Below are 25,120 nucleotides of genomic sequence, written 5' to 3' on the forward strand. Positions count from 1 at the left end.
TTCAGTATCTTGTGAAAGAAGGGACATCCCATTAAATTAAATTCTGATAAATGAAAAATTGATGAAATAATTCTCATACAATAAGTGCTAACTTTTTTATCGCGTAAATGTTTGGCAGAATTCAGGAGGAAATTGGGTATTCATATTCGGAATAGTGTTTGTTTATGTATCAAGTCAATATTAATCTTGAAATGTTATTAATACTTACATTTTTAGTCACTTTTATCTACTTCAAAATAAATTTTGTAGGGCAGTGATTGTGAATAGCTGCTCCCACATTCATCTTACTTGCCTTGCAGAGCCAGCACAACTGTTACACATTCTGTTTTGTTGTGCGGCATTGATAAACTGGTCAATTTAAGATTCTGCTGGAAAGCAATATTGGAAGTTCCTTTTCTCATGGAGATGAAGCTGGGGTCAGAATTCATCCTACAGAGCTTAAACTGATACTGATGATTTGTAAACTGTGGAGCTAGATGTCATCTGCCTCCACAAGATACTGTCTCGTAGGGGAGGAAGAATCAGTGAAGACATTTAAAGTCTTTTCCCATAAAATACTTTCTTCTCCAATATACTCGCTCCAAGTATCCAAGTCCTTTATTTCTTCAATCACAGTTAACTCTCAACCACTTTAGACAGTGTTAGGGGCTCAGGCATCATGAACATGACTGTACTGCCTCCAGAAGCCAGACTTTGACCACCTCTATGCAGAAGTTTTGTCCTACATTTTCAGAAGTGGGAGCCCTCAAGGGCGCAGTGCAGAGCATTAGTATTGCCTCAGGTGTAATGGTGTTTTTGTTAATTCTGAGCCTGGGCTGGCTATTGACTACATCCTGGTACATATACCAGGTGTGACTATATCCTGGTGTGTTTTCTATGTTTCTCAATTAATTGGGATTGTGGGTAGAACTTATCAGTTCAGTTCCGGTTCTGTATAAATGCTTGGAGTCATTTTGCTCAGAAACAGTCCTATATACAGTCATACACCTCTAAACTTCAGGAGATTTCGATAGAGACACACAGATGTCAGGGCTGTTATACGCAGGTCCACAAGCATTAACTCTTCTCGTCTAGAATGTGACGTTTAGGAGCTGTTTTGATCAGTAACAGCACAGTCTGTGTTAGAGATCTTTGCTAGCCCAGTTATCCTGTTAAATTAGATAATGGAGAGTTGGCTGATTTCATAGATGAAGCTACCTTCTTCTCTATGTGCTTTTTCTATTACATCTTATCACCCTCTCCCCTTCAAGACACACAAGATTTTCTTTTAAAATAACAGAGAACTCTCCATTCTGCTCTCCTACTTTATTTCCACCACATCTCTTATTTCTGTATAAAACATTTATCCCAGTTTCTTCAGCATTCACTGCTGCGGGGCTTTTTGGTCCTGACTGAAAACTGGTTATAATAATTTTCTGTGGTACTGACTTGCTGTCTGAATTGTGACTCCAGCTTTCTCCTTTACAATATGTATCGAGAAAATGTTAGTTGTCTTGGCAAAACAGAATATCTTTAAGCAACCTGATTGCGAAGTCTCGTTGGAACTTACTGTGTTACTTGGGCAAATCAATCACTGAATTGGAATATGGATACCCAGTAGCAGTAACAATTTAGATAACTGAATAAATTATCCCAGTGTTCTGTTATGAAAGGATGAAACTTTTTGATTTGTCCCACTTTCCTTACTTTGCTTAAAAGGACCTATGCCTTGTAAATTTGTAATTTTAAATGTTTATTTGTGTCTTTACCAGTTTCAGGCACAGTTTTCATGTAATTCAAACTAATTGTTAGAATAACGCCATAACAGAATTTTATATAATAGTTTTAGTGTTCACTTGTTTTACAGAACCACTATACAATAGTGTTTAACTTGCAAATCACAGGATCATAGTATCGGTTAGGTTGGGAAAGACCTTTAAGATCATCAAGTCCAACTGTAAACCTAGCACTGTCAAGTCCACTACTTAGACGTGTTCCTAAGTGCCACATCTACACATCTTTTAAATATTTTAAAATGTTAAATTTTCAACTATTAAAAGTAGAAATTTTGTACTCATAATGAAAATGCATTTCATTTTTAGCTTCTCGTAAAAGACATAAAAAGGATAGAGATGAAGCTTGGGAATATGAAGAACATGACAGAAGAAGTTCTGGTGACCATAGGAGAAGTGGTCATTATCATGAAGGAAGGAGGACTTCTGGTAGTGGCCGTTACCGTAATCGCAGTCCCGATGACTCCGATATGGATGATTATTCTCCTCCCCCTAGCCTCAGTGAGGGTAACTGATCATTTAAAAAACTGAATTTTGTTGAGTAAGGCTAGTGCATTTTTTATGGGTATGTTAAACATTTTAAAATAAACATCTTTACCTGCAGTATTTAATACAAATGAAGAAATAGAAATAATCTTTTATTTCATTTTTGAGAAAGTGTTTGTTTCCCTCTTTATTCCCTTAATTAGTGGCTAGAAAAATGAAGAAAAAAGAAAAACAAAAGAAGAGGAAAGCTTATGAACCTAAACTAACACCTGAAGGTAATTTTAGAATATTTATTTTCTACAGTTTGTATTTTCTCTTTTGTCTATAAAATAATTATTTATAAATTTCTTTTTTTCACCAGAAATGATGGATTCTTCAACTTTCAAAAGGTTTACTGCTTCAATAGAGAATATTTTGGAAAATTTGGAAGACATGGATTTTACAGCTTTCGGTAATATGTCAGAAATCTTCAAAATGCTTTCCCCAATTAGAAATACAAGAAGTACCAAAACATTTGCATCTCAGTATTTTTTAACTTCCTTCTTGGTGATGTAATTGCCTGTGATACGTACTAGGGCATACTGCATTTGTATGGCTTCCACCTTGAGTTGTGGCCTTTACCTTTCCAATTTCACTTGCTGTTAGAGGAAGAAGATCCTCCTTCCTCTTCCCTGCAGAGTCCAAAAGGGGCATAAGTCATAATGAGACAAATAGTAGTCACCTGGAGTGGAAAGCATACCTCTTTGGGATGTCAGTAGGGTGTTATCTTCTGTCAAACATATCTTTGTAAACAACAGTAACATAAGATGGTTCTCTTGCTTGTAATGTCTGAGGCACATAATTTTGCATCTGTTGTGGCCTTTGACCCAGTAGGGCTTGATTATTCAAGTTGAGCAGCAGAATCACTCTGTGTTTATGGCTGAGGTACTGTGCCACTGTATGCTCCTTATCTGTTCCAGTGGAAAAACGGCCAGCTTACTGTAAGCATCTGAGGAAGTAGTTCAGGTTGACCAAGGTAGCTTTCTATTGAAATGGATAATAGAGTATTCATTAATTTTTTTCCTACCGACTTTGTCACAGGATTAGAACAAGAGCAAGAGCATACTAAACAAATCAGTACAGTTTTTAAAGTAGTAGTGTATACAACCTTGGACTTAAGAGTGAAGTAATTGATTCTTTCTGTGTCTGGTAACATTGCGGGGTTTTTGTAAGGGTAAATATGATTAAGACACAGCGTATCCCAAGGTGCTTGATTTCATACGTGTTTTTCATCTGTTGCCCTTCCTGAGATTTGAATTTTAAAAGTAGGACTGGAGTAATTTAAGATTTCTTTTACTGAAGTGAGAGTGATGGCACAAAATCTGCAATAAATGGGGTTTGCTATGTTAAAGATTTTTAGTTTATGACTTTCAGAAACGAGTGCCTTGTGTTAGGTTGTTAAAGGTAGGTTCTGATATTTCATAACCAGTCTTATTTAACAAGTGGTCATTTTAACACAACCAAAAGTTGTCATCATCAGTCTTCAGTAGATGGAACTGTTAGATGCTAACTATTTGGAAAATCAGTTTTTTCTTCAGTTGACTTTTTCATATTGACTGTAAAATAGTGATTTCCTTGAAGTCTAATTGGAAATATTTTTGTTAATTTTTTAATTGTTTTTTTTTTAAAGGTGATGATGATGAGATTCCACAGGAATTGCTACTGGGAAAACATCAGCTTAGTGAGTTGGGTAGTGAATCTGCAAAAATCAAGGCAATGGGCATTATGGACAAGGTACATCTTCATAGTCTTTAACTCTTTTTGGACATATAATTTTGATAAGCATACAAAAACTTATGTCCCCTGTAATAACATTCCACCCTCTTCAGGTGTGCATGTGGCAGATACTGTGAACAGTTATGCTTCTGCTGACTTAGCTGAAGTGCTTAAGAAGTTACCACATCTTAACTTTCTGTCTCTGAAGCTGAGACATTTTTGTTGAATGGTCCTTCTCTGTGTCAGTGCTGACTATATGCCAATAGGTAATACCCATACCTAAGCAGTAAAATCTGAGTAATTTACTTTCACAAAAGCACATCATCCTGTAGGCTTTGCTCCTTACAGTTGATGTTGAGCAACCACAGTAAATCAGAACTTTCTGGCAAAGTGAAAAAATCCACACTTTCTGGTACATGCCATCAATGCAATGTAAATGTATGATGTCCAGCCAGCATCAGAATGAATTGCCTGCTTTCTCCATCTCTTTGAAAAGGTCTTTCAAGCTTAGAAGATTTAACACCTCAAGTGATAATTAGAATCATTTTCTGTAGACTGCATATTGAGGTTTCTTTGCCATACTCTTCTGGACTTCAGTTCAAGGAAATTTTTTGTTGGTGCAAACTGCTGATATCACACCTCTGGAAACAATGTTCTTTCTTTCCTTCTCTTCCTGGAACTCTTGACTTTGGGCAGTCTTACATTAAACGCTTACTCTGCCTGCTTATGATCATTTACTATGTTTATGAAGTGTCTATGAAGCCGCGTGTTATAATAGTCACTCCAAAGGATTTTCTTTAATCCGAAATATAAATATTCTTCCTGGACATTTATTCAATCTCCCTACCTTCCTTTGTAGCGTGTTGTCAGCCTAAGTGTTTCTCTTTCCTGATACTTCTCACCCTTAACTTCTGTTCCCTGTTTTTACACGTACATACATACAAACATACATATATTCATAAAATCAGAATTCTGTTGCTTCTAAAAGTGCGTGACAATAGTATCTGGATGAGAGAAACTGACTCTACTTGAGTTTAGCATGTTCTACAAATTACTTAATCATAGTTCTGTAGAAGATCAGTAAATGAGTTTGAGTAACCTTTTTCAACATGCTAGTTCTTCCAAGTTAACGCTAATATTAATAATACATTTCCTTTTTATTAGCATTAAAGTGTCAGGGAGTTTTATTTCTGATTGTTCATGGAATCTGGATTTTCTCCTAATCAAGTTCTATATGGTCAGTTAGAATTTGTGACTGATACTTGGATTTGGTAAATTTCTGTTTCTAGAAGCAAAGACTATAACTATACAACATTAATGATAGATACACAATTTTAAATCTATTTCCATGGATTTTGCTGGTTGAAAATGCGGTTTGATTCCAATCTTAGAATATATTTCACCTAGTTTAGTTATATTATCAGCATTCTCAATTAAAATACTGTGTCAGAAACCACAGAAGTTGAGATCCGATCTTTATCTCAAATTTCTTGCAACTTAAGTGTTTCATATTATACGACAAGTTCTGTCCTTAATCTATGGACATTCTTTTCATCAGTTTGGTAGCCATTATGTTCCTGCGGTTGTTAGATGTATTTATTTGCTTGTTTTAGCTTTCAACAGATAAAACAGTAAAAGTCCTGAATATTTTGGAGAAGAATATTCAAGATGGATCAAAGCTTTCTACATTACTTAACCATGTGAGTTTCAAATTATGTAATTTCACAACATTGTGTAGAACAGAGTTTTCTTCACTTAAGTCCTTTTATTGATAGTTTCAAAGACTGTGTATCTGTGTGAAAGGAATTTTTGATACGTGTGATTTAGATTAAATGTTAAGATTTGAAGTAAAATTCAATTTATTATATTTCATCAGTACTAAATATGTTTTGCTATAGTACTGGTAACTAACAGTTACCAGTTGGGAGCAACTGAGTTTTCTTTTGTTTCAGTTTTAAACATTATCATTTCATCCTGAAATAGTCACGGTAACTGGTGTAATTTGCACCACTGGACATTTCTTTGCTACTTTGCTACATGCCCATAAAACATCCCTTACACAATGAAAGAAGTACTACAGCTTTCACATAGAGTGTATTCTTCTCCTGAGTGTTAAGAAAGGAGGAGGTGCTTTGATTAGATGTGTTCTTACGCTGCAAAGTTGTCAATGTAAACAAGTTAACAGGAAGTTTAAGATTTTAGGAATTTTTTCCTGATATACCTCAAACTACATGGAGATTTTGAGTTTTAATGAGGTTGATATATGATATTTCACATTTCATGTATTTTTTATTTCTACACTTTCTAGTCAAGACAATATTGTAGCAAGAAAAGATTACATTTTTATGGAAAAAAACCATTGATCTGCAGAAATAGAGAATATTATTTTTATTGGAAAGGAAGAATTCAACACAGAAATACAGAGATTCTGTACCCTGTGCTAAATCTAAATGGACATATTTGATAAGATGTGTTTTAAACCCGTTGATAATAGATGGATTGGTCTGTGAAGCAGAGAAAGTCGTGTGCTTGCCAGTTTCAGGTGACTGGTAACAGTCTTTGTGTAAGAATTCCCTCTAGTGGCCAAAATTAGACTGATCACAGCAGCAACCCGCATGCATCGACCGTTGAAAATACTAGATAAATGAGTTTAGATCTTTCCTCAGTGCTTCCTGATGATACACAGAAAGCTTATGTTCTAGCAGAGGAATACAGTGAGACTTTGAAGATTTGTGACTTAAGGAGACATATTATAAAAAATATTGCGAGTAAAACAAACATTAGTTATTTTCTAAAAAAACTTTTTATATCAAAAAGGAAATACAAGATTTTATACATGTGTATGTAAGTACATTAAGTTAATGTTATTGTCTGTTACTTGGTAAGGATAAAAATTTTACTTCTTATTCACATTATCTTGTTTTTCTTGGCTATTACAGAACAATGACACTGAAGATGAGGAGAGATTATGGAGAGATCTTATTATGGAAAGAGTGACAAAATCTGCTGATGCTTGTCTTACTGCTATCAATATTATGACATCACCAAATATGCCTAAAGCTGTATATATTGAGGATGTGATAGAAAGAGTTATTCAGTACACAAAATTTCATTTACAGAACACTCTATATCCTCAGTATGATCCTGTGTATAGAGTGGATCCTCATGGTGGTTAGTATATGAATAATTTTGTAAAAATCTTTCCATGTTTAAAAATACCAAAACATAATCACTGAGTGATATGACTTTCTGGAATAAGATTTTTATATGCTACACTTGTACTGATAGTTCTTCCATGTATACAGTATCCTGAATTAATGCTTTGTCTTAATTTAAGGACGATGAAATACAGAGTGAAAAGCAATGAATGAAATGCGTCCTCTGAATAAATTAGTCGTAAAACATCTTGGTTTACTGCAATAATGTCAATGTAACTGAAGTATTTTGACTAAAGTATTTAGAAGTTTGCCTGAAGTTCAGTTTCTGTGTATTGTTGTCACATGAAGGAGTGAAGTAATTTTATAGTCATAATCTCTGTATATGTATATGTAATGATTTATTTCAGTGAAAACTGTTTAGGATTTAGCATTTTGTTGTCACATACATACATGCATGGGGTGTCCAACTTCAAGACCCTTTTTAAAGATACTGGGTCCAGAATTTAGAGCAATTACAAAAAAATCAATGTAATGTGAAATTCTTGCTTTCCAGTTGGTACTACTAAATAGTTTTGCTTCTGCAAAACTAGTCATGTAGTTGTTTTGGGAACACTTTTTGAGAATCATCTTTCTAATATTTGATGTGAAACATTAAACACATTAATGAAGATATTTTTTATTTTCTAGGTGGTGTTTTAAGTTCAAAAGCAAAACGTGCCAAGTGTTCCACCCACAAGCAAAGAGTTATAGTGATGTTGTATAACAAAGTTTGTGACATTGTCAGCAGCTTGTCAGAGTTACTAGAGATACAGCTTCTTACTGATACAACCATTCTTCAGGTAAGTTTTATCAGAAGAACTTATTCCTAAGAATGTTTGTTTGTCTTTTCCCAGAGAGAATATCAAGTATGATTGTCTCAGTGACATGAAGTATGAAATCAGTACAAACTTTTGAATTATTAACATCAGTGACTAGTTTGTTGCGTAGTAGGTAATCTGTAGAAGACCATTCTGTGTTCAGCTCTTTCATGGTTTTTCTTGTATGCTTAAGAAAAGTTTTACCTGATTGTATTCAAATAAAAAGTCCTGGAACTATTTAGGTTGGAAAAGACTCCTAAGATCATCAAGTCCAACCATAAACCGACACCGCCAAGTCTGCCACTAAACCATGTCCCTAAGTGCCCATACATCTTTTAAATACCTGCAGGGATGGTGACTCAACCACTTCCCTGGGCCGCCTGTTCCAATGCTGGATAACCCTTTCGGTGAAGACATTTTTCCTAATACCTAATCTAAACCTCTCCTGGCACAACTTGAGGCTATTTCCTCTCATCCTATGACTTGTTACCTGGGAGAAGAGACCAACACCCACCTGGCTACAGCGTCCTTTCAGGGAGTTGTAGAAAGCGATAAGGTCTCCCCTCAGCCTCCTTTTCTACAAACTAAACAACCCCAGTTCCCTCAGCTGCTCCTCACAGGAGCTTGTTCTGTAATATCCTTTAATAAATGTATTTGTAAATAATATCAAGTAATAAATTTTGTTGAATACCTTACCTGATGAATTAATAACCTACTTATGAAACTGCATGAATATCAGTTTGTTAGACAAATATACTTACAATAATTTCTTTCCATTGATAGGTATCATCTATGGGAATAACACCTTTCTTTGTCGAAAATGTCAGTGAACTACAGTTATGTGCCATCAAATTAGTGACTGCAGTAAGTGATTTATAATTTGCTGTTTCATGTTCCTGTACTTCTGAGAGTTACTAGGGCGTTTACGTAGGCTTTATTTTCTCTCTGGTAGAGGACTGGAGTTTAGAATTAATTTTAGGCTTGCATATTTTTACAATTTGGTGTTACAATCTAGGAATAGTATTAAATCTACCCTATTTGCAGAGTACTCTATAGGAAGAAATACCCTACTTAAGAAAGGAACGTCTTGATTTTGGTTATGTCATTTAAAGTGTAAACACAAACCTCTTCCTCTTCCCTGTCCTTTCTTGTCTTAAGAAATCTTAGCAATGTGTTTTTCTTTATTTTCTATGTTAATATTTGAATTTATGCAATGGGATAAGGTATAGAACTAGTAGGATACTTCTGTATAACAGAATAAATTCTTTTCCTCAAAGAGGAGGCTGTGTGAAAAATTCACAGGACAGATTAAATATTATTTCAGGAAAAATGCAGCCCAAGACTGATGTGCTTGTTCAAGTGGGAGGTTTCCATCTCTGTAAGGATGATATCCTCCAGTATTCTACTGAAACAAAAGGAGAGGCAAACTCTACAATCCTGGCCCTGTGAATTGAAAGAATATATTAGGTCATGCAAACATGAAAGTTTAGGATATGAAGTAAAACTGGTTTCTCAAATGTGCTCTACAACCATACATGTATTCATGTAATTTCTGTTATCGCAGGGTTTTGCTCTGTACTGGAGTCTGAAAGCTTAGTGTTACACTGTTTGACTTTCCTAGACAGTGTATTCTACCATTGCTAAAAATTTTTAAAATAGAAGGTATTTTTAAGAGCTATTACACATTTATGTTATTTGAAGATTTTTAAAAATCAATATTTGAGAAAGTTTTTACATATTTTTTAAAAAATACTTGCTTTGAAAAAAACAAAGTAATGCATGAAAAACTATATGCGTTAATTATAATTTATGTGTATGTTTCTATATATAATTTTAAACAATGTATTTAACAGGCGTGTAACAACAAATAATTTTCTAACAATCCTGTAACTGTTAAATAGGTCTTCTCCAGGTATGAAAAACATAGACAGTTAATACTAGAAGAAATTTTTACTTCCCTTGCAAGACTACCAACTAGCAAGAGGAGTTTGAGAAACTTCAGGTAATTTCTGACATAGATTAATAACTTGTAGAGAGTAGCATTTACAGTTTTGTAGATGTAGGATTTTAGGTTTCAGTATTAACTGCTACTTCATAAAAATCTGCAATTTATTAGAGGTTAGTATTTCAGAAGAATGAGAGCAGAATTGACTGACAAATAGCTTGTAATAAGCGCTGTTTCTTATGCGATCATGTTTGTGCCTGCTTACAAAAATAATTGAAATACCTTATTATTTGCCTCACTGAGGATGTAAATAAGTGTAATGTTAGTGTGCATTCGGAAGTTTTTTGTTTAAAAATTCTTTGATTCTCTTTGTATGGAGTTACATAATTTCTTCATTGCTAAAGTTTGGTAGGAAAATTCTGGCTGAATTTCCTGGAGTACACACTCAGAGTACTCTATCGAAGAAGGAAATCAATCTAATATCCCTTTGAATTAGTTCCATTTAGAAACTAGTCTGTTCACTAAAGTGTGTTTTAAGCACTTCAGCTGGATTTCAGTGCATCTTTAGAGTAAGAGTATAGGTTCAGGTTCAGTCTGAGAAAGAATCTGACCTGAAATGCAGTTAAAATTGAGGTTAGGACACTTTAAAGGATTCTAAGACGTTTGTTATTGGTGTTGATTTTGTTCCTGGCTTGCGTGCCTCTTGCCCCCAGAGACAGACAAGTTGTTAATTAAATATTTTGTCTGCTCCAGGGTGGATGAACAGGAAATACCCAGGAAAAAAACTGCACTGACACTTTGAAGCTGAATTCAGTTAACAAGTGCTTGTTCATAGTATTTCCTGTTCTTTGGGTTATAGATGTCAGGGAGAACTAGCAAATAACAAGGTGCTAGGAATAGGAGCATAAATAAATACACTCTTTGAATTAGGACCTGTACCAGAAGGAAGTCACAATCTCAAGGTCACAATGTGTGCTTTGTTTACCTGTAGAGTCCTAACTCTGGTCTGTTAAAGGGTGTTCTCTGACTGTGGCTACAGTGGTGAAGGGTACAGCTCTCGCAGTTTAGTCCCACTCAGGACCAAGCTACACAGTCTCTCACTAACTCTCCCCGCCCTCCGTGGGAGTAAGGGGGAGAGATAATATAATAAAAAGGCTCGAGGTTTGAGAGGACAGGGAGAGATTGTTAAAGTTACCGTTACGGGCAAAACAGACTCAACTTGGGGAAAATTATTTCAATTTATTACTAATAAAACCAAAGCAGGATAATGAGAGAGAGCAAAAACAATTCCCCCCACACCTTCCACTTCGCAGGCTTAACTTCATTCCAATTATCTCTACCTCCTCCACCCCCTCACCAGCAGCACAGCGGAGAATATGGCATGGTGGTTGTGGTTAATTCATCACATGTAGCTTTACACCGCTCCTTCCTTCTCAGGAAAACTCCTCCTCACATTCCTCCCCTGCTCCAGCGTGGGGTCCTGCCCACTGGCTACAGTGCTTCGTGAACTGCTCCAGCATGGGTCGTTTTTGCACGGGGTGCAGTCCCTCCAGAACCAGCTGCCCCAGCGCAGGCCCTCCACAGGCCACAGCCTCCTTTCTTCTTCACTTTTTTTTTTTTTTTTTTTTTTTTTAATTTTCCACTTATTAAGTATTTTATCACAGAGACATTATTGCTGTAACCAATTAGCTCAGCCCTGGCCAGTGCCACGTCTGCCCTAGACCTGGCCAGGTCTACCAGATAAAGGGGAAACTTCTAGCAGCTTCTCACAGAACACTACACAAAACCAGGACAACAGTTTACATGAAAGTTGATATGAAAAGTTTTTCTCTCTAAGAGTAGTCAAAGATGACTTCATAAAGATAATAATTACAAACTGGTTTGTGCCCAGTTAGTATTTTGATGATTTGGGGAGAATGATGTCAAGGACTATCATTTTTTTGTACTGTTAAGGGTAGCAATATGTGGTGTTGATATGTGTATGGGTAGTAAACACCATACTGTTTCTTGGTTTATATAATGGGAAAAACATGGAGTGTATTCATAATGAACTTACCAACTTAAAGATACTTGGATGCTGAAGTTCACAGTCTGTACTCACATTACCATACATGTAATTCTTGTATAAGTCAGTCCAGGTCATGGTCACTGTTTTCAGAGAAGTCCTACACATTTCACATATGTTAAATAATATATAAGTAATAAATTGTTAGGGCAACATTTTTTCTGTTGTGTTGGAAATAGATATAGCATTATACACAATAAGCGTATTAGTAAGTGCCTTAGCATGTAAGTGATTTGTTAAAAATTCCTATAGATTTTTCAGCTGCTGAACTTCACAGATACTATGATAACCCATCTGTGGACTGTTCTAGTTCATTTCTTCTCCCTGAGGATAATGCTTACTGATTTCGTTAGACCAAATCTTACACTGCATAAGAGAGAAGCAAGTGACTAAGTGAATGTCTACAAGACAGATTTCTAGCTGTGGTGTAATAGGTTTACAAGGATATTATTTAGGAACAGAAATTTTTGGGTTGTTTTGTCTTTTTTTGTTCAGTTCTAGTGTTAATATTGTCTTTCAATATTAACAGGTTAAACAGCAGTGACACTGATGGAGAGCCTATGTATATTCAGATGGTAACGGCACTGGTTCTGCAGCTTATTCAGTGTGTGGTGCACTTACCATCAGCAGAAAAAGATTCTAATTCAGAGGAGGAATCAAACAAGAAAGTAAGACAATTTTTAAAAGCCATAATCTTTTTTTTCGTGCAGGAATGACTTTGTGTGTTTGTAGGTATAATATTTTATTATGGTGCTCTAGTGATCAAACATTGTCATTTTATGTCTGCTGTAGTTATTTGATGTATGAGAAGTGCTGATCTGAAAATCTTATTTCTGCATATGCTAAAATAATAGAGAAATATATCCTTTTATTTTTAGGTGGATCAAGATGTGCTTATTACTAACTCATATGAAACAGCCATGAGAACAGCACAAAACTTCCTTTCTATTTTCCTTAAGAAGTAAGTACTGTTGCGTTCTTTAGTGTACTGAGAGAACCAAGTCCAAGTCATACCTTAAGACAAACCTAACAACTTCACAATGCTAAATACCTACCCATAAAGTTATTTATAACAGTATACTTTACAGATCCCTGAGAGAGCTATCTGTCTGGACAAAAAATTTTTATGGAACAGAAATTCTGCGGAGTTCTTTGTACTTTTAAGAATATGTTTGATCGTTCATGTAGGATCCTTCTGTTAGGGGTCTGTTACTCATCTGAAGCCTGGAAGAGAAGGTTGAGTAAATAGTTAAGTAGTGAAACCATATTCATTCAGTCATCAGAATGACAAAGTTATGAAAAACTTAGAAATTACTTTCATTTAGCTGAAGTTAGGAATGTCATTAGCTCAACAGGGAGAAAAAAAAATATAGTATATTTGAATAGTCAGAGGATTTCTAGGAATAAGTTCTGAGGTTTTTATCATGTTAATTTCTGCTTTTAAGCAGAAAGGCTGTTTAATAGCCTTTTTTTTTTCTTTTATGTTCTCATTTTAGCCTTTGTGGAGTATAATACTGAGACATCTTATCACTGTCAGATAAATCAAACCAAGGAGTAATGGTTTAAACTAAAAGAAGATAGATTTAGACTAGACATAAGGAAAAAATTTTTTACGATGAGGGTGGTGAAACACTGGAACAGGTTGCACATAGAGGTAGTGGATACCTCATCCCTGGAGATGTTCAAGGTCAGGCTGGAGAGGGCTCTGAGTAACCTGGTCTAGTGGAAGATGTCCCTGCTCCTTGCAGGGGTGTTGGACTAGATGGCCTTTGAAGGTCCCTTCCAACCCGTACTGTTCTATGACTATGATACGGACAGGGTGGATCGATGGGCTGAGGCCAGTTGTGTGAGATTCAACAAGGTTAACTGCTGGGTCCTGGATTTTGGTCACAACAGTCCCATGCAACACTAAAGGCCTGGGGAAGAGTGGCTGGAAAGTTGCCTGGCAGTAAAAGACCTGGAGGTACTGGTCGACAGAAGGCTGAACGTGAGCCAGCAGTGTGGCCAAGTGGCCAAGAAGGCCAACAGCATCCTGGCTTGTATCAGAAACGGTGTGACCAGCAGGAGTAGGAAAGTGATTGTCCCTCTGTGCTTGGCACAGGTGAGGCCACACCTCAAATACCATGTTCAGTTTTGGGCCCCTTGCTACAAGAAAGGCACTGAGGTGCTGGAGCACATCCACAGAAGTGCGGCAAATGTGGTGAGGGGTCTGGAGAACAAGTCTTACAAGGAGCGGCTGAAAAACTGGGCTTGTTCAGCCTGGAGAAGAGGAAGCTGAGGGGAGACCTTATTACTCTCCTCAACTACCTGAAAGGAGGTTGTAGCGAGGTGGGTGCTGGTCTCTTCCACCAAGTGACAAGTGATAGGATGAGAGGAAGTGGCCTCAAACTGTGCCATGGGAAGTTTAGATTGGATAGCAGGAAAAATGTCTCCACTGAAAGGATTGTCAAGCACTGGAACAGGCTGCTCGGGGAAGTGTTGGAGTCACCATCCCTGGAAATATTTAAAAGACGGGTAGACATGGAGCTTAAGGATGTGGTTTAGTGGTGAAATGGCACTGTTCGGTTAACAGTTGGTCTCAATGACCTTAAAGGTATTTTCCAACTTAAACATTCTATAATGCTATCCTATGGATGACATAATTCAATTACACACAATTATCAAACTATTAACTTTAAATACAAAAAATATTTTCAATAATCAGAAGATGCAAAACATTAATCCCATATAGACACACACTCCTCAACAGAAATATTTGGAAAAACTAAGTTATTTCATCTTTACAGTTAATGGTACTGAAACTACAACTACAACTTCCAAAATGCATTTTCTTTTAAACAGGTGTGGCAGTAAACAAGGGGAAGAAGATTACAGGCCACTGTTTGAGAACTTCATTCAAGATCTTCTTTCCACAGTCAATAAACCAGAATGGCCAGCTGCAGAGTTGCTACTTAGTTTATTAGGAAGACTACTGGTAAGGGATTCTTGTTTTTAACTATTATATTATTTATTTTCCCGTTACAATGAAGATTTGTTTATTTCAGTTGAGACTACTGCAGGAATGCTTTCTGATTGTTGACACACAGGCAGCATTTAAGGATTTTCTTACATGTATCACTCCTATGGAATACGTAGATAATAAAATTTGGATTAGAGGATCATTGATACAGAACTTATTAAAAATTGTGTGTATACAGTTTCTCAGGGAAGTCCACTTCCACTATTCCATGACAGTTTTAACATGAAAAAATGGCATTGTATAGCATCTAATAAGTGTTGGTAATCATGTGGAGTAAAGTTGCCTAATAGCTGTAATTTTTTTTTTTTAATATTTTATTTGGACTTTTGCTTTAGAACAAAACCTGAAAACAATTCAGTGGTTTGGTTTTTTACCAATAATAACATTTACTAATAATGTTTTACAGAATGTGAATATTTTTGTTGATGAGTTTTTGAGAGTTGTTCTTCAGTATTACAGTGTAATTGACACGGAATTTGAGCTGTTTCTTGGAAAAGTATTTTATGGTCCCATTCCTGCTAAAATGTAGATTTCTTCATGTTTGTTTAAATAATGAGGAAATCATATTGTGGTCCTCAATATCTATGCTATTGCAAAGGATATCTGCTGTACTAGTTGTCCAGTTTATTTTATGAAAGTATGTATTTAAAAAAACTCTAACAAGTATATTTGGAGAGAGGGAGAGAGACTCAATAAAGGAAGAAGCATTATTGTTAAGTAGTGTATCTGTGATATAATAGTAAATTACAAAATTTTATGCAGCGTGGAAGTTACGTGATTGATTCTTGTGAGAAGAATCTCAGTTGCATAAATAAAGACTTGCTTTTAACAGGTTATTTTGTTTTTCTTAGGTTCACCAGTTCAGTAATAAGTCTACAGAAATGGCATTAAGAGTTGCATCACTTGACTATCTTGGAACTGTAGCTGCAAGACTGAGGAAAGATGCGGTCACTAGCAAAATGGATCAAGGATCTATAGCCAGAATCCTAAAACAGGTGTGCGAGACATCCTGTGCCAGCTGGCTTGAGATGTATCCATTCAAATACTAGAAAGTTTTAAAGGCATTTGAAAAACTGGCATTGTGGAATATCAGTCTTCGTTGTTCAGATTACTGAATCAAATGTACTCATTTTTAAGTATCATATTTGTTAGCTCATGTCTTCCTTGCAGCATGTTTGTTCTTATCATATGAAGCGGTTAATTACAGTGGTTAAGCCAGTTTTCTTGTGACGATACAGAGAAAATAAGGGAGTGACAGTTGGATTATGTCTTAAGAGGGCTTAAAAATACCTGTGTATGTGCATTTGCTATAGCAAAGTGGTAACTGGGCTTCTGGTGCTTATATAGAGGCTTTAGAGAGTGAAACTGTTAGGCCTGTAAGGTTACTTTTTATGTGATGTACCTGGTATTGATAATCTTTTTTTTTTTTCCTTTTTCTTTTTTTTTTTTTTTAACTGGATTTTTGTATATCTTTCATTTGAGAGTGCATATTTGCATTTCTGCTAATGCTACACCAAATCTGCAAGGGTGGCAACAACAATCAAAGCAATGTATTATTTGAGCACTATACAGTATATAGTATGATGAGAAAATCTCAGATCCTATGTGTCCTTTTAAAAACGTGGACTTGCACATTTCTTATGGACACTATACCATTATTTCTGGACTACTAACTGTTCTCAGCATAATCTAAAGTTGAGTGGTCATATCAAGATCATTTCTCTTTCAGTTACCTGAAAAGACTAGAGATCTATTATATGTACTTTATAATGACTCTTACAGATTTATGTTGAAGGAAAAACTTCTGCACTTTACAAGCATTCAAGTAAAGAATCAAAATTAATGTACTCCTTTATGAGGCTGATACTTCCTATAACTTTCATCTGTTAGACTACTGTACAACATGTAGTGTCAAATCTTTATTCCATGGCTTAACGTAATTTATACTTCTATGTGCTAAGGGGTTATTATTCTCCTCTGTTGGCAGGGATTCTGACAGCCCTACATTAAACTTGGTAGGGAAATACTTGAGAACAATTATTTTCTCTTTCCTTATCTCCAGAAGTTAAAATAGTATTGAAAAATATTCTTAAAAGATATATACCTGAGCGGTGACCTGAGTTTTTGTTATAGGGTTTTTGTAGGATCACGCAGTAATTAGGCATTGACCTCTGCAGAAAATAAAATTGCTATAGCCAACGTAAGTGCTAAAAGCATTTTTTCAGTTACTCAGGAAGCTTAACATCAGTGATGGCAGACAGTACCATCCATGCATTTTGGAAGGTGTGTACTATATAGTATCATCAGTCAGAGTAGACAGTGTGTTGTTTGTAAATTATTTGTAATGTAAGAACAAACAGATAGTTGGGCATGTGTACATGACAGCTAAGCTTCACTTTGGTGTTCAAATGGCAAAAAATAAGGTAACTTTTATAGGTTAAACCTTATGTCAGTCTGCTGTGTGTGATTTCAGCCCGCCAATCTTATTCTGCTCTTAATGTTTTTTGGACTTTAGAGCCATAGTCTAATTTGTTTAAATCTCTATGCAGTTTGTAAGTAATTGGTTAAAAAATTGTTATGTTCTACAATTATCAAAACAGTTTACTTGAGAGTATTTTATACATGGACATGCAGATTTTCAGATATAATTACCACTGCGCAATATTCTGTTTTATAACTATCTTTCTACTTCTGACAGGTTTCAGGAGGAGAAGATGAAATTCAACAGCTGCAAAAGGCTTTGCTAGATTATCTGGATGAGAACACAGAAACTGATGCATCATTAGTGGTAAATTTTAGCTTTCTGGTGTTAAGTGTGTATAAAAATAATTTCATTAATGTGTCCTGAATAAAATAATTTTCGTTTGTACATATTAGTGCTTCAGTTAAATTGTCACCCTAACATATGTTGTTGATTATGTTTTTCAAAATATTGTTGATGCATTAGATTCACTTAATCTCATAAATCTGATAATTTTCCTTTTCTGTATCTGTTGCTTTTGTTTTCTGTGCATCCTGCTATATTTCTCCAGTTTTCTCGGAAGTTTTATATAGCTCAGTGGTTCCGTGACACAACTATGGAGACAGAGAAGGCAATTAAATCTCAGAAGGATGAGGATTCGTCCGAAGGGACTCATCATGCAAAAGATGTTGAGACCACAGGACAAATCATGCATAGAGCAGAAAGTCGCAAAAAGTTTCTTCGCAGCATCATTAAAACTGCTCCATCTCAGTTCAGTACATTGAAGTAAGTTTCAGTACCACTTATTTCTTTATTAGCCATGCATTTGATGTTTTAAATAAGTTTTGATAAACATATCCTAATTAACACATGGAATTTTTGCAGGATGAATTCTGATACTGTGGACTATGAAGATTCATGTTTGATTGTTCGCTACTTGGCCTCTATGAGGCCGTTTGCCCAGAGCTTCGATATTTATTTGACACAGGTAAACTGTGCCAGAAGTCTTAGTACAGTGAAACACAGTTGGTTTCTGATTCCAAACACTTTTCTGGTAGTGTGCCATATCTGTTCATTGTTGAGTACAGGTATTTAACAAGCCATGATAACACTGTGTGGTTTCATAATCTATACTGATGACATAAGTGATTATGTTTCTTTTTCTTGTATGCAGTTCGCATGTCATATTGTACATACATTATTTTATTTTTCCATGTATGTGTATGGCAAAATCATTATAATTAGATGTACGCAGTAAGAGGATAATTATAAAATGTTGAAATAATTTTCACAGTTTCCGTAAGATGCATGAACATTTGGTAATATTATTTCATGAAATTGACCTTAATTTGATTTGAAAATATAAGCCAGCTTGGTCAGTTGCTTGCAGTACATGTTACTGTCACTTTGGAAGCTGTTTTTTGACCAGTGTAATTTCTTTGCTGTTTCTGGGAGAAGGGCACTAACATGTTGCCATGGTGACATGTTTGAACTCTAGTATTAGTTTATGTTGTGTTACTTATATTGATCTGCATACAGAGCCCTTCCTAAAATTATAGTGCCGAAACCCAAATCTGCTGTTAAAAAGAACCATAGTGAAAGCCGCAACTGAATGACAAAAGTAGAGTTTAAAATTAAGGGATTTAAAGTTAACATACATACCCTGTGTAGGTCCTGTTTGGATCAGTCTTAGAGATGCAGCAAATCCTAGTAAATATCCATTGTCAGTTATCAGTGCCATGGAACATCACTTGCACGCACCTTTCTACTGACTGAGAAGATACATTCAATTTTTAGGAGACATTCTTATTTTAGATAAATTGTTTCCATGTTATTCTGCCACATTTTTGCCTGTTAAACATTTTTTGCTTCCTTCCCAAAGCAATTTAATCTTTTTTTTTTGTTCTCTTGCTAGATTCTGCGTGTACTTGGTGAAAATGCAATTGCTGTTCGAACAAAAGCCATGAAGTGTTTGTCTGAGGTTGTTGCTGTAGATCCCAGTATTCTAGCCAGGGTAAAAAAGGAAATATCCGTCATGCACATACGTTCTTCTTTCATGTTTAAAAAAATCCTCATTTCTTATTTTGAACCTGTTTCATTTGTTCTTTTTAGCTGGATATGCAACGAGGTGTTCATGGACGGTTAATGGATAACTCCACTAGTGTACGAGAAGCAGCTGTGGAGCTGCTTGGCCGATTTGTGCTCTGTCGTCCTCAGCTTGCTGAGCAGTATTATGACATGCTGATTGAAAGAATATTGGTACGGTGACTTGTGATACTTATGATAAATAGCATTGGAAAATTTGTTTTTAACTGAGTTTGTATGTTTAATAATATGGGAAGATGATCCCATGAGTAAGTTGTATCTTACTGTTTTAATGGGGAGCTTCATGCTTTTAAGACTAACCTTGTAAAATGCACCGCTTGTTTCAGGCGAGTCTTTGTTACATCAAAAAGTATACATATATAGAAACTTGTACTGCATCAGAACTAGGATTATATTCAGTTTTATTCCATTATGAAAGCACAAATTAGGTGAAATGAGAGATTTTGCCACATCTCTGAAGGCTGAGATAGGGGTCATTGAGGGCAGTTCAGTAGTGTAGATGATGAAGAAAGATCTACAGCACAGTAATCTAAATATGGCATTTGTAATCCAAAAGAAAAAAAGAAATAAAACTACTTTGCTTTTCTGTGCCATTTTTAGTATTTTAAAAGGTATGTTATTAGAGTTTTTGTACAAAAAGTGGTTTTTGTCTGGGCATTCAGGTAAAATACAATGTGTATTTAAGTGTAAGGTAACACTAGCTCTTAGCATCGATGTCATATTTTTAGTCAAATACTACTCAGTTGCTGTAGTTACATGATCAAACATATTTTTGAAGGGTGTTGGAGGTAAGTAGCTTTGTTTGCATATGAGCATACGTAAAGCAATTTATCCTGACATTCAGATTCAGCAAGGGTTTGAATAAGGTAATACGAAGCGAAGCTCTTCATCTGTCTCCTTAGATGAAGCCTAGGAAAATGGAAAAGGGGGCAGCATGTATCTCATCCATAAGCTTTGTCCAAATGCTTGAAGTATTACAGTCCAGATCTACAAAAAATCTTTTGTGTTCCAACAAAGTAGCTAAAGCATCTTGACATCTAGTTTGTAATCTCTTGAATTCAGAAGTGGAATTACACATTTGCAACATCATGAGCTCTTAGATTTGAGGATATAAATGGAGGAAGTGTTTCAGCTCTCTGGGGACTCAAGCCAGAACATTTAGACTTGTGGGAAATAAAGGTGTTCAAATTACGCTGACCTTTTGTATAAAGGCACTCCGGGATACTTTAGCTGCATTTTCTAAATAAAATTTATAAGTAAGAGTGAGTGATCTTCAAATATTAATTCATGTAATAGGTAAAGTAATTCGTATTTCTGATGCATTTTGAAGAGTGTAATGCTTTTCTCTTCACAGGATACCGGTATCAGTGTCAGAAAGAGAGTCATAAAGATACTTAGGGATATCTGCATTGAACAACCGACATTTCCCAAAATTACAGAGATGTGTGTGAAAATGATTCGTCGAGTCAATGACGAAGAAGGCATTAAGGTAGAATTAAATATATATTTCAGAATTTTAATTATCATTATTTTAGTGTTTCTATATTTCAAAAAAGAAAAATCTAAAAAGTATCACATTCCTCCTTTGTAGTACTTATGTATTCATTTACAGTTTTTGAGAGCAAGTATCCTAGCTTTCTAAAATGCTCTTTGAATTGTTTTTCTTTCTTTTCTATCTTCTATTTTCCTGGAGTTCATGCTGACAAAAGATTTTTAAAGGTTGCTTTCTAGCAGTTATTTTTCTTCTTGCAAGTGTTGTCTCTGGTACTTCTCTTTTAAAATTAGCATAAAACTTTCTTCAAGCAAAATAAACTTTAAAGTCAAAATTAAGTACTTGATGTTGCTATATGCCAGATTTGTAAGTTCTACTATAAAAATTTTAAAGTATTCATCTGTGCTAATTTCTCATTAATTCTGAATGATCAATGAATTAGTTATTCCTCCTGAAATGTTACTTATGTGATTATGCTCTACTCTTTGTGCAATGCATATGCAGAAGGGCACAAAACTAAGATTATGTGTTAAATCATAAACTTGAGAATTATGGTTTTACTTGATTTGGCAAAATAATTTTTGAATTCTTGGGTAATTAAGAACACACCTGTGATAATTTTGTATAAAACTTTCAATAGTATTTGAAATCTACAGCTTTAAAGCTGCAGCATAGATTTTTACCACTTGAGATATGGTAGTGCCAAGTGGCTTTCTGAGAAGACTATAATCAAGAAGTAGATAAACAGCTGAATCCAAGGTGCTTCTGGGAGAGGAGGATGACCTTGTTATCTCTCCTCCTTCCCCTTGCCTTTCTAACAACATCAGAAAAAATGAGACATTATCTTCAATATATTTTTTATGTTTCCATGAATGAGGAGAGCTTTTTGTAACCATACGTGTATGTGGAATGTAACCATTCCATATTGTAAGTAATTTGGAATAGTTTTATTCAGTTTCATTCTATTCCATTTTTTCCTCCATCCAAAAACATTGGGACGGAGCATACTTGGATTCTCTCTCAGGCATCTTGTCACAACTGCTTGAAAATTCTAGAGTAACCTACCGTCGCTGCTAGTTCTGCTATAGAAATCATAATCTTGTGTTCACTTGTCAGCTTCTCAGGGTATTATGTTTTCCCGAGGAATGCAAATTAATGAACGAAGTGGGTGATTCCATTTTCTGTAGCATCAGTTCCCAGTGATCATTTTGCTGGAGCTTGCTTAAGAGGTCAGTGTAAGTCCTGCAATAGCAGGTCTGGGTCTATCTCAGATAACATTTCCTCCAACAGTCTCACTTAGGTTGAATAATTCCTTATGAAATGGCACACATCATCAAAAAATCTATTGTATGGATGTATTAGAAATAATACTTGTGTCCCAAGATAAATTTGCTTATTTCTAATGTATTTTCCTCCAGAAATTAGTAAATGAGACATTCCAGAAGCTCTGGTTTACTCCAACTCCACACCATGACAAAGAAGCAATGACAAGGAAAATACTAAACATCACTGATGTGGTATGTTAAACAAATTTAGGTTAAGTTGTTGTCAAACTTAATTTTTTAATTTTAAAAAAGTTTAATAAAAATGTGGTTGTGTTTTTAATATCTCTGAAATAGTCTGTAGTTTTTTAGAATACAGTAATTTAATTGTCAAGTGGTTTCCTTTTTATATCTCCTGGCATTGAATATAAGCCAAAATTATTTATCTGATAGGACAGACTGTAGGAAATTTTAAATGCTCATTAATCTGCTGGCAATGATAATTGGGACCACACTATATTCAGATTGTGTAAAATACTTGTTCTCTTAAAACACCTCAAATTTCTATTATATTTAACATTTTCCTGGAATTACTAGTAGCAGCATCTAGTTAAGCCTAACTAAGAAATTGTCTCTTAAAAGAAAATTGTCCTCAAACAATTGGTAATATTTATTTTGAAAGATTAATAAGCCATTTTGTCAAATACAGGGTTGTGTTCTCGCTCAGGGTAAACTAGTATTTGCATAATTTTATCTACTTTTTAGAAGCCGCAAATTAAATAGCATGTCTCCAAAACAACAACATCTGTTTTAAATAAAATGCTTTAATGGGTAGTGAAAATGTGTTGTGTAAAACCATTTGCTGAGAAGATGTTTTAATATTAATTATACCAAAATGTAAATATCAAATAAAAGTACTTGCTTCATTACTTAAAATTATGGGTTTAAACTTCATCGTGCTTTTCAGTATTTTTATAAAATGGTAGTCTAGTGTGCATTTTTCCAAACTGAGCAGTCAGTCAGTTTGACTTCAGCTTAACAATCAGTTCTCCTGACAGTTCTACTTTGGAGCACCTGTGAGCTGTTCTTGACATATGATAGTAGTGAAGGCTTCATTTGTTTATATGAAAATGTGTGTATAGCTATATATACACATGTGCTCATTTTTAGTATGTCAGGCTTGTATTTGTGCTTTAATCTGTGCAAAATATTCTACAAAACCAAAATTTACTTTACATCAGAGCCAGCAATCTCCAGTAAAATGTTTAGGCTTTGTATTCTGTGTATATATAGAAATTCTGGAGTCACTGAAATGGTGGGAACTGTTTTTCAAATGCAGAAGACAGTTTCTGATCTCCAAAGATATAAAATCATTGATTTCATATGAATGCATTTGAAAATATACTTATGCATTTCGTGATCTTTTAAGGTGACATCTGTATTGAAGTAATTGTTCCTTAGATGCCTTTTTTATTAACCAGTTTATTCTCAAAAATACTTCTAGGTTGCAGCTTGTCGAGATACAGGGTATGATTGGTTTGAACAACTTCTTCAAAATGTAAGTAATGAACTTTGAATGTATGGTACAATCATCATTAGAATTTTAACGTTTCTTTTTGTACTAAAACACATAGAGAGGGGACTACAAGAGCAGTCCTGTGTGGTAGACAAATTCAATTCATGTCCTTTAAACACTGACCTCTTTATTTAATCTTCTTTAATCCTCATTGGTGCAGTTTTCTTTGTCTCTGACATTGGTTTCTGTCTTTCCATTTGATCCTTTTTAAAAATACTTCACTTCTTGCTTTTGGGAGGGCTTTTGTTTGTTTGTTTTCAGTTTCATAGTCTCTTCAGTAACGAGTGACATAATATGAAGTCCACATCTAAAGTACTTAATTCTGAAATGAGGCATCTAGTGTAATGTGTATTTTTAAAAAATGGTAGATAAATTTATTTTCACATCTAATATATTTGTTACACAGTTTATAGAACCGGTGAATCTTCAGAGCATAGGTTGCTTCTGTGTTATATTTTACTCTGATTTTTCTAAGAATTCAGCTTGCTTTGTTTATATCTCTTAACCTGTGTTATCATTCTCCTCTACATCTTGTATGCATTGGTTAATTTTCAAGAAAAAAAACCCTTTGGATTGTGCCATGAAAATAGGTGGCCAGGTAAACCAAAGCCTCTTAATGCCTGCATTGAAGAAAAGGCTATAGTATGGTCTTAATCCTTAGATATTAAAGGTTCTTCATGGACAGAATTTCAGTACGCTAAGTCATATGGAAGAAGGCTAACTGATTAAAATGTTCATAAAACTATGTTTCATCTTTGTTTGATATTTTTGCTTAGTGTCAAAAACAACATTCCTTTTGAATCTGCTCTTTTTTTCCTAAGCATTTTAAAAACCTTCTATTACTTATTGCTGACAAGTATGATTACATTATTGTTTTCTGCATTATTTCGTTAAGCACAAAGTTAGCTTTCATGCCAATGCAAAAATTAGTAGAACTTTTCTGGGTTTTTTACTGTGGTGAATTTTTCTTTATTTCTCTTGAATTTTAGTTTAATTTTTTACTTCGCTTAATTTTTTCTTCACCATGTAACATTTATGGAGAAGTTAAATAAATACTTCAGTAGGGTGAAAGCCATATGTATCTGTAGTAGTTGTTATAAATTGTTACAATTTGTTATAAAACCATGAATGCATCCTTAATACTAAATCGTTTTCTATTTCATCTA

At 34.9% G+C, this 25,120-nt stretch overlaps 1 protein-coding gene across 5 annotated transcripts in view; it reads left to right on the forward strand.

The window, feature by feature from the left end:
- Positions 1-25,120, forward strand: part of NIPBL (NIPBL cohesin loading factor) — a 168,595-nt gene that overhangs the window by 126,516 nt on the left and 16,959 nt on the right. For all 5 annotated transcript variants that reach the window (XM_086770042.1, XM_086770041.1, XM_086770043.1 and 2 more), the window contains 21 exons: positions 2,082-2,279; positions 2,462-2,533; positions 2,620-2,709; positions 3,928-4,031; positions 5,627-5,713; positions 6,953-7,184; positions 7,859-8,010; positions 8,812-8,892; positions 9,930-10,030; positions 12,568-12,706; positions 12,917-12,999; positions 14,880-15,012; positions 15,909-16,052; positions 17,756-17,845; positions 18,090-18,304; positions 18,404-18,506; positions 19,434-19,532; positions 19,631-19,777; positions 20,979-21,113; positions 22,535-22,633; positions 23,883-23,936. In XM_086770042.1, coding sequence (XP_086626168.1) covers positions 2,082-2,279; positions 2,462-2,533; positions 2,620-2,709; positions 3,928-4,031; positions 5,627-5,713; positions 6,953-7,184; positions 7,859-8,010; positions 8,812-8,892; positions 9,930-10,030; positions 12,568-12,706; positions 12,917-12,999; positions 14,880-15,012; positions 15,909-16,052; positions 17,756-17,845; positions 18,090-18,304; positions 18,404-18,506; positions 19,434-19,532; positions 19,631-19,777; positions 20,979-21,113; positions 22,535-22,633; positions 23,883-23,936 — 2,558 coding nt within the window. The remainder of the gene's footprint in view (positions 1-2,081; positions 2,280-2,461; positions 2,534-2,619; positions 2,710-3,927; positions 4,032-5,626; positions 5,714-6,952; positions 7,185-7,858; positions 8,011-8,811; positions 8,893-9,929; positions 10,031-12,567; positions 12,707-12,916; positions 13,000-14,879; positions 15,013-15,908; positions 16,053-17,755; positions 17,846-18,089; positions 18,305-18,403; positions 18,507-19,433; positions 19,533-19,630; positions 19,778-20,978; positions 21,114-22,534; positions 22,634-23,882; positions 23,937-25,120) is intronic.

Source organism: Chlamydotis macqueenii, chromosome Z (genome assembly GCF_036417535.1).
Source record: "Chlamydotis macqueenii isolate bChlMac1 chromosome Z, bChlMac1.mat, whole genome shotgun sequence".
NCBI lineage: Eukaryota > Metazoa > Chordata > Aves > Otidiformes > Otididae > Chlamydotis > Chlamydotis macqueenii.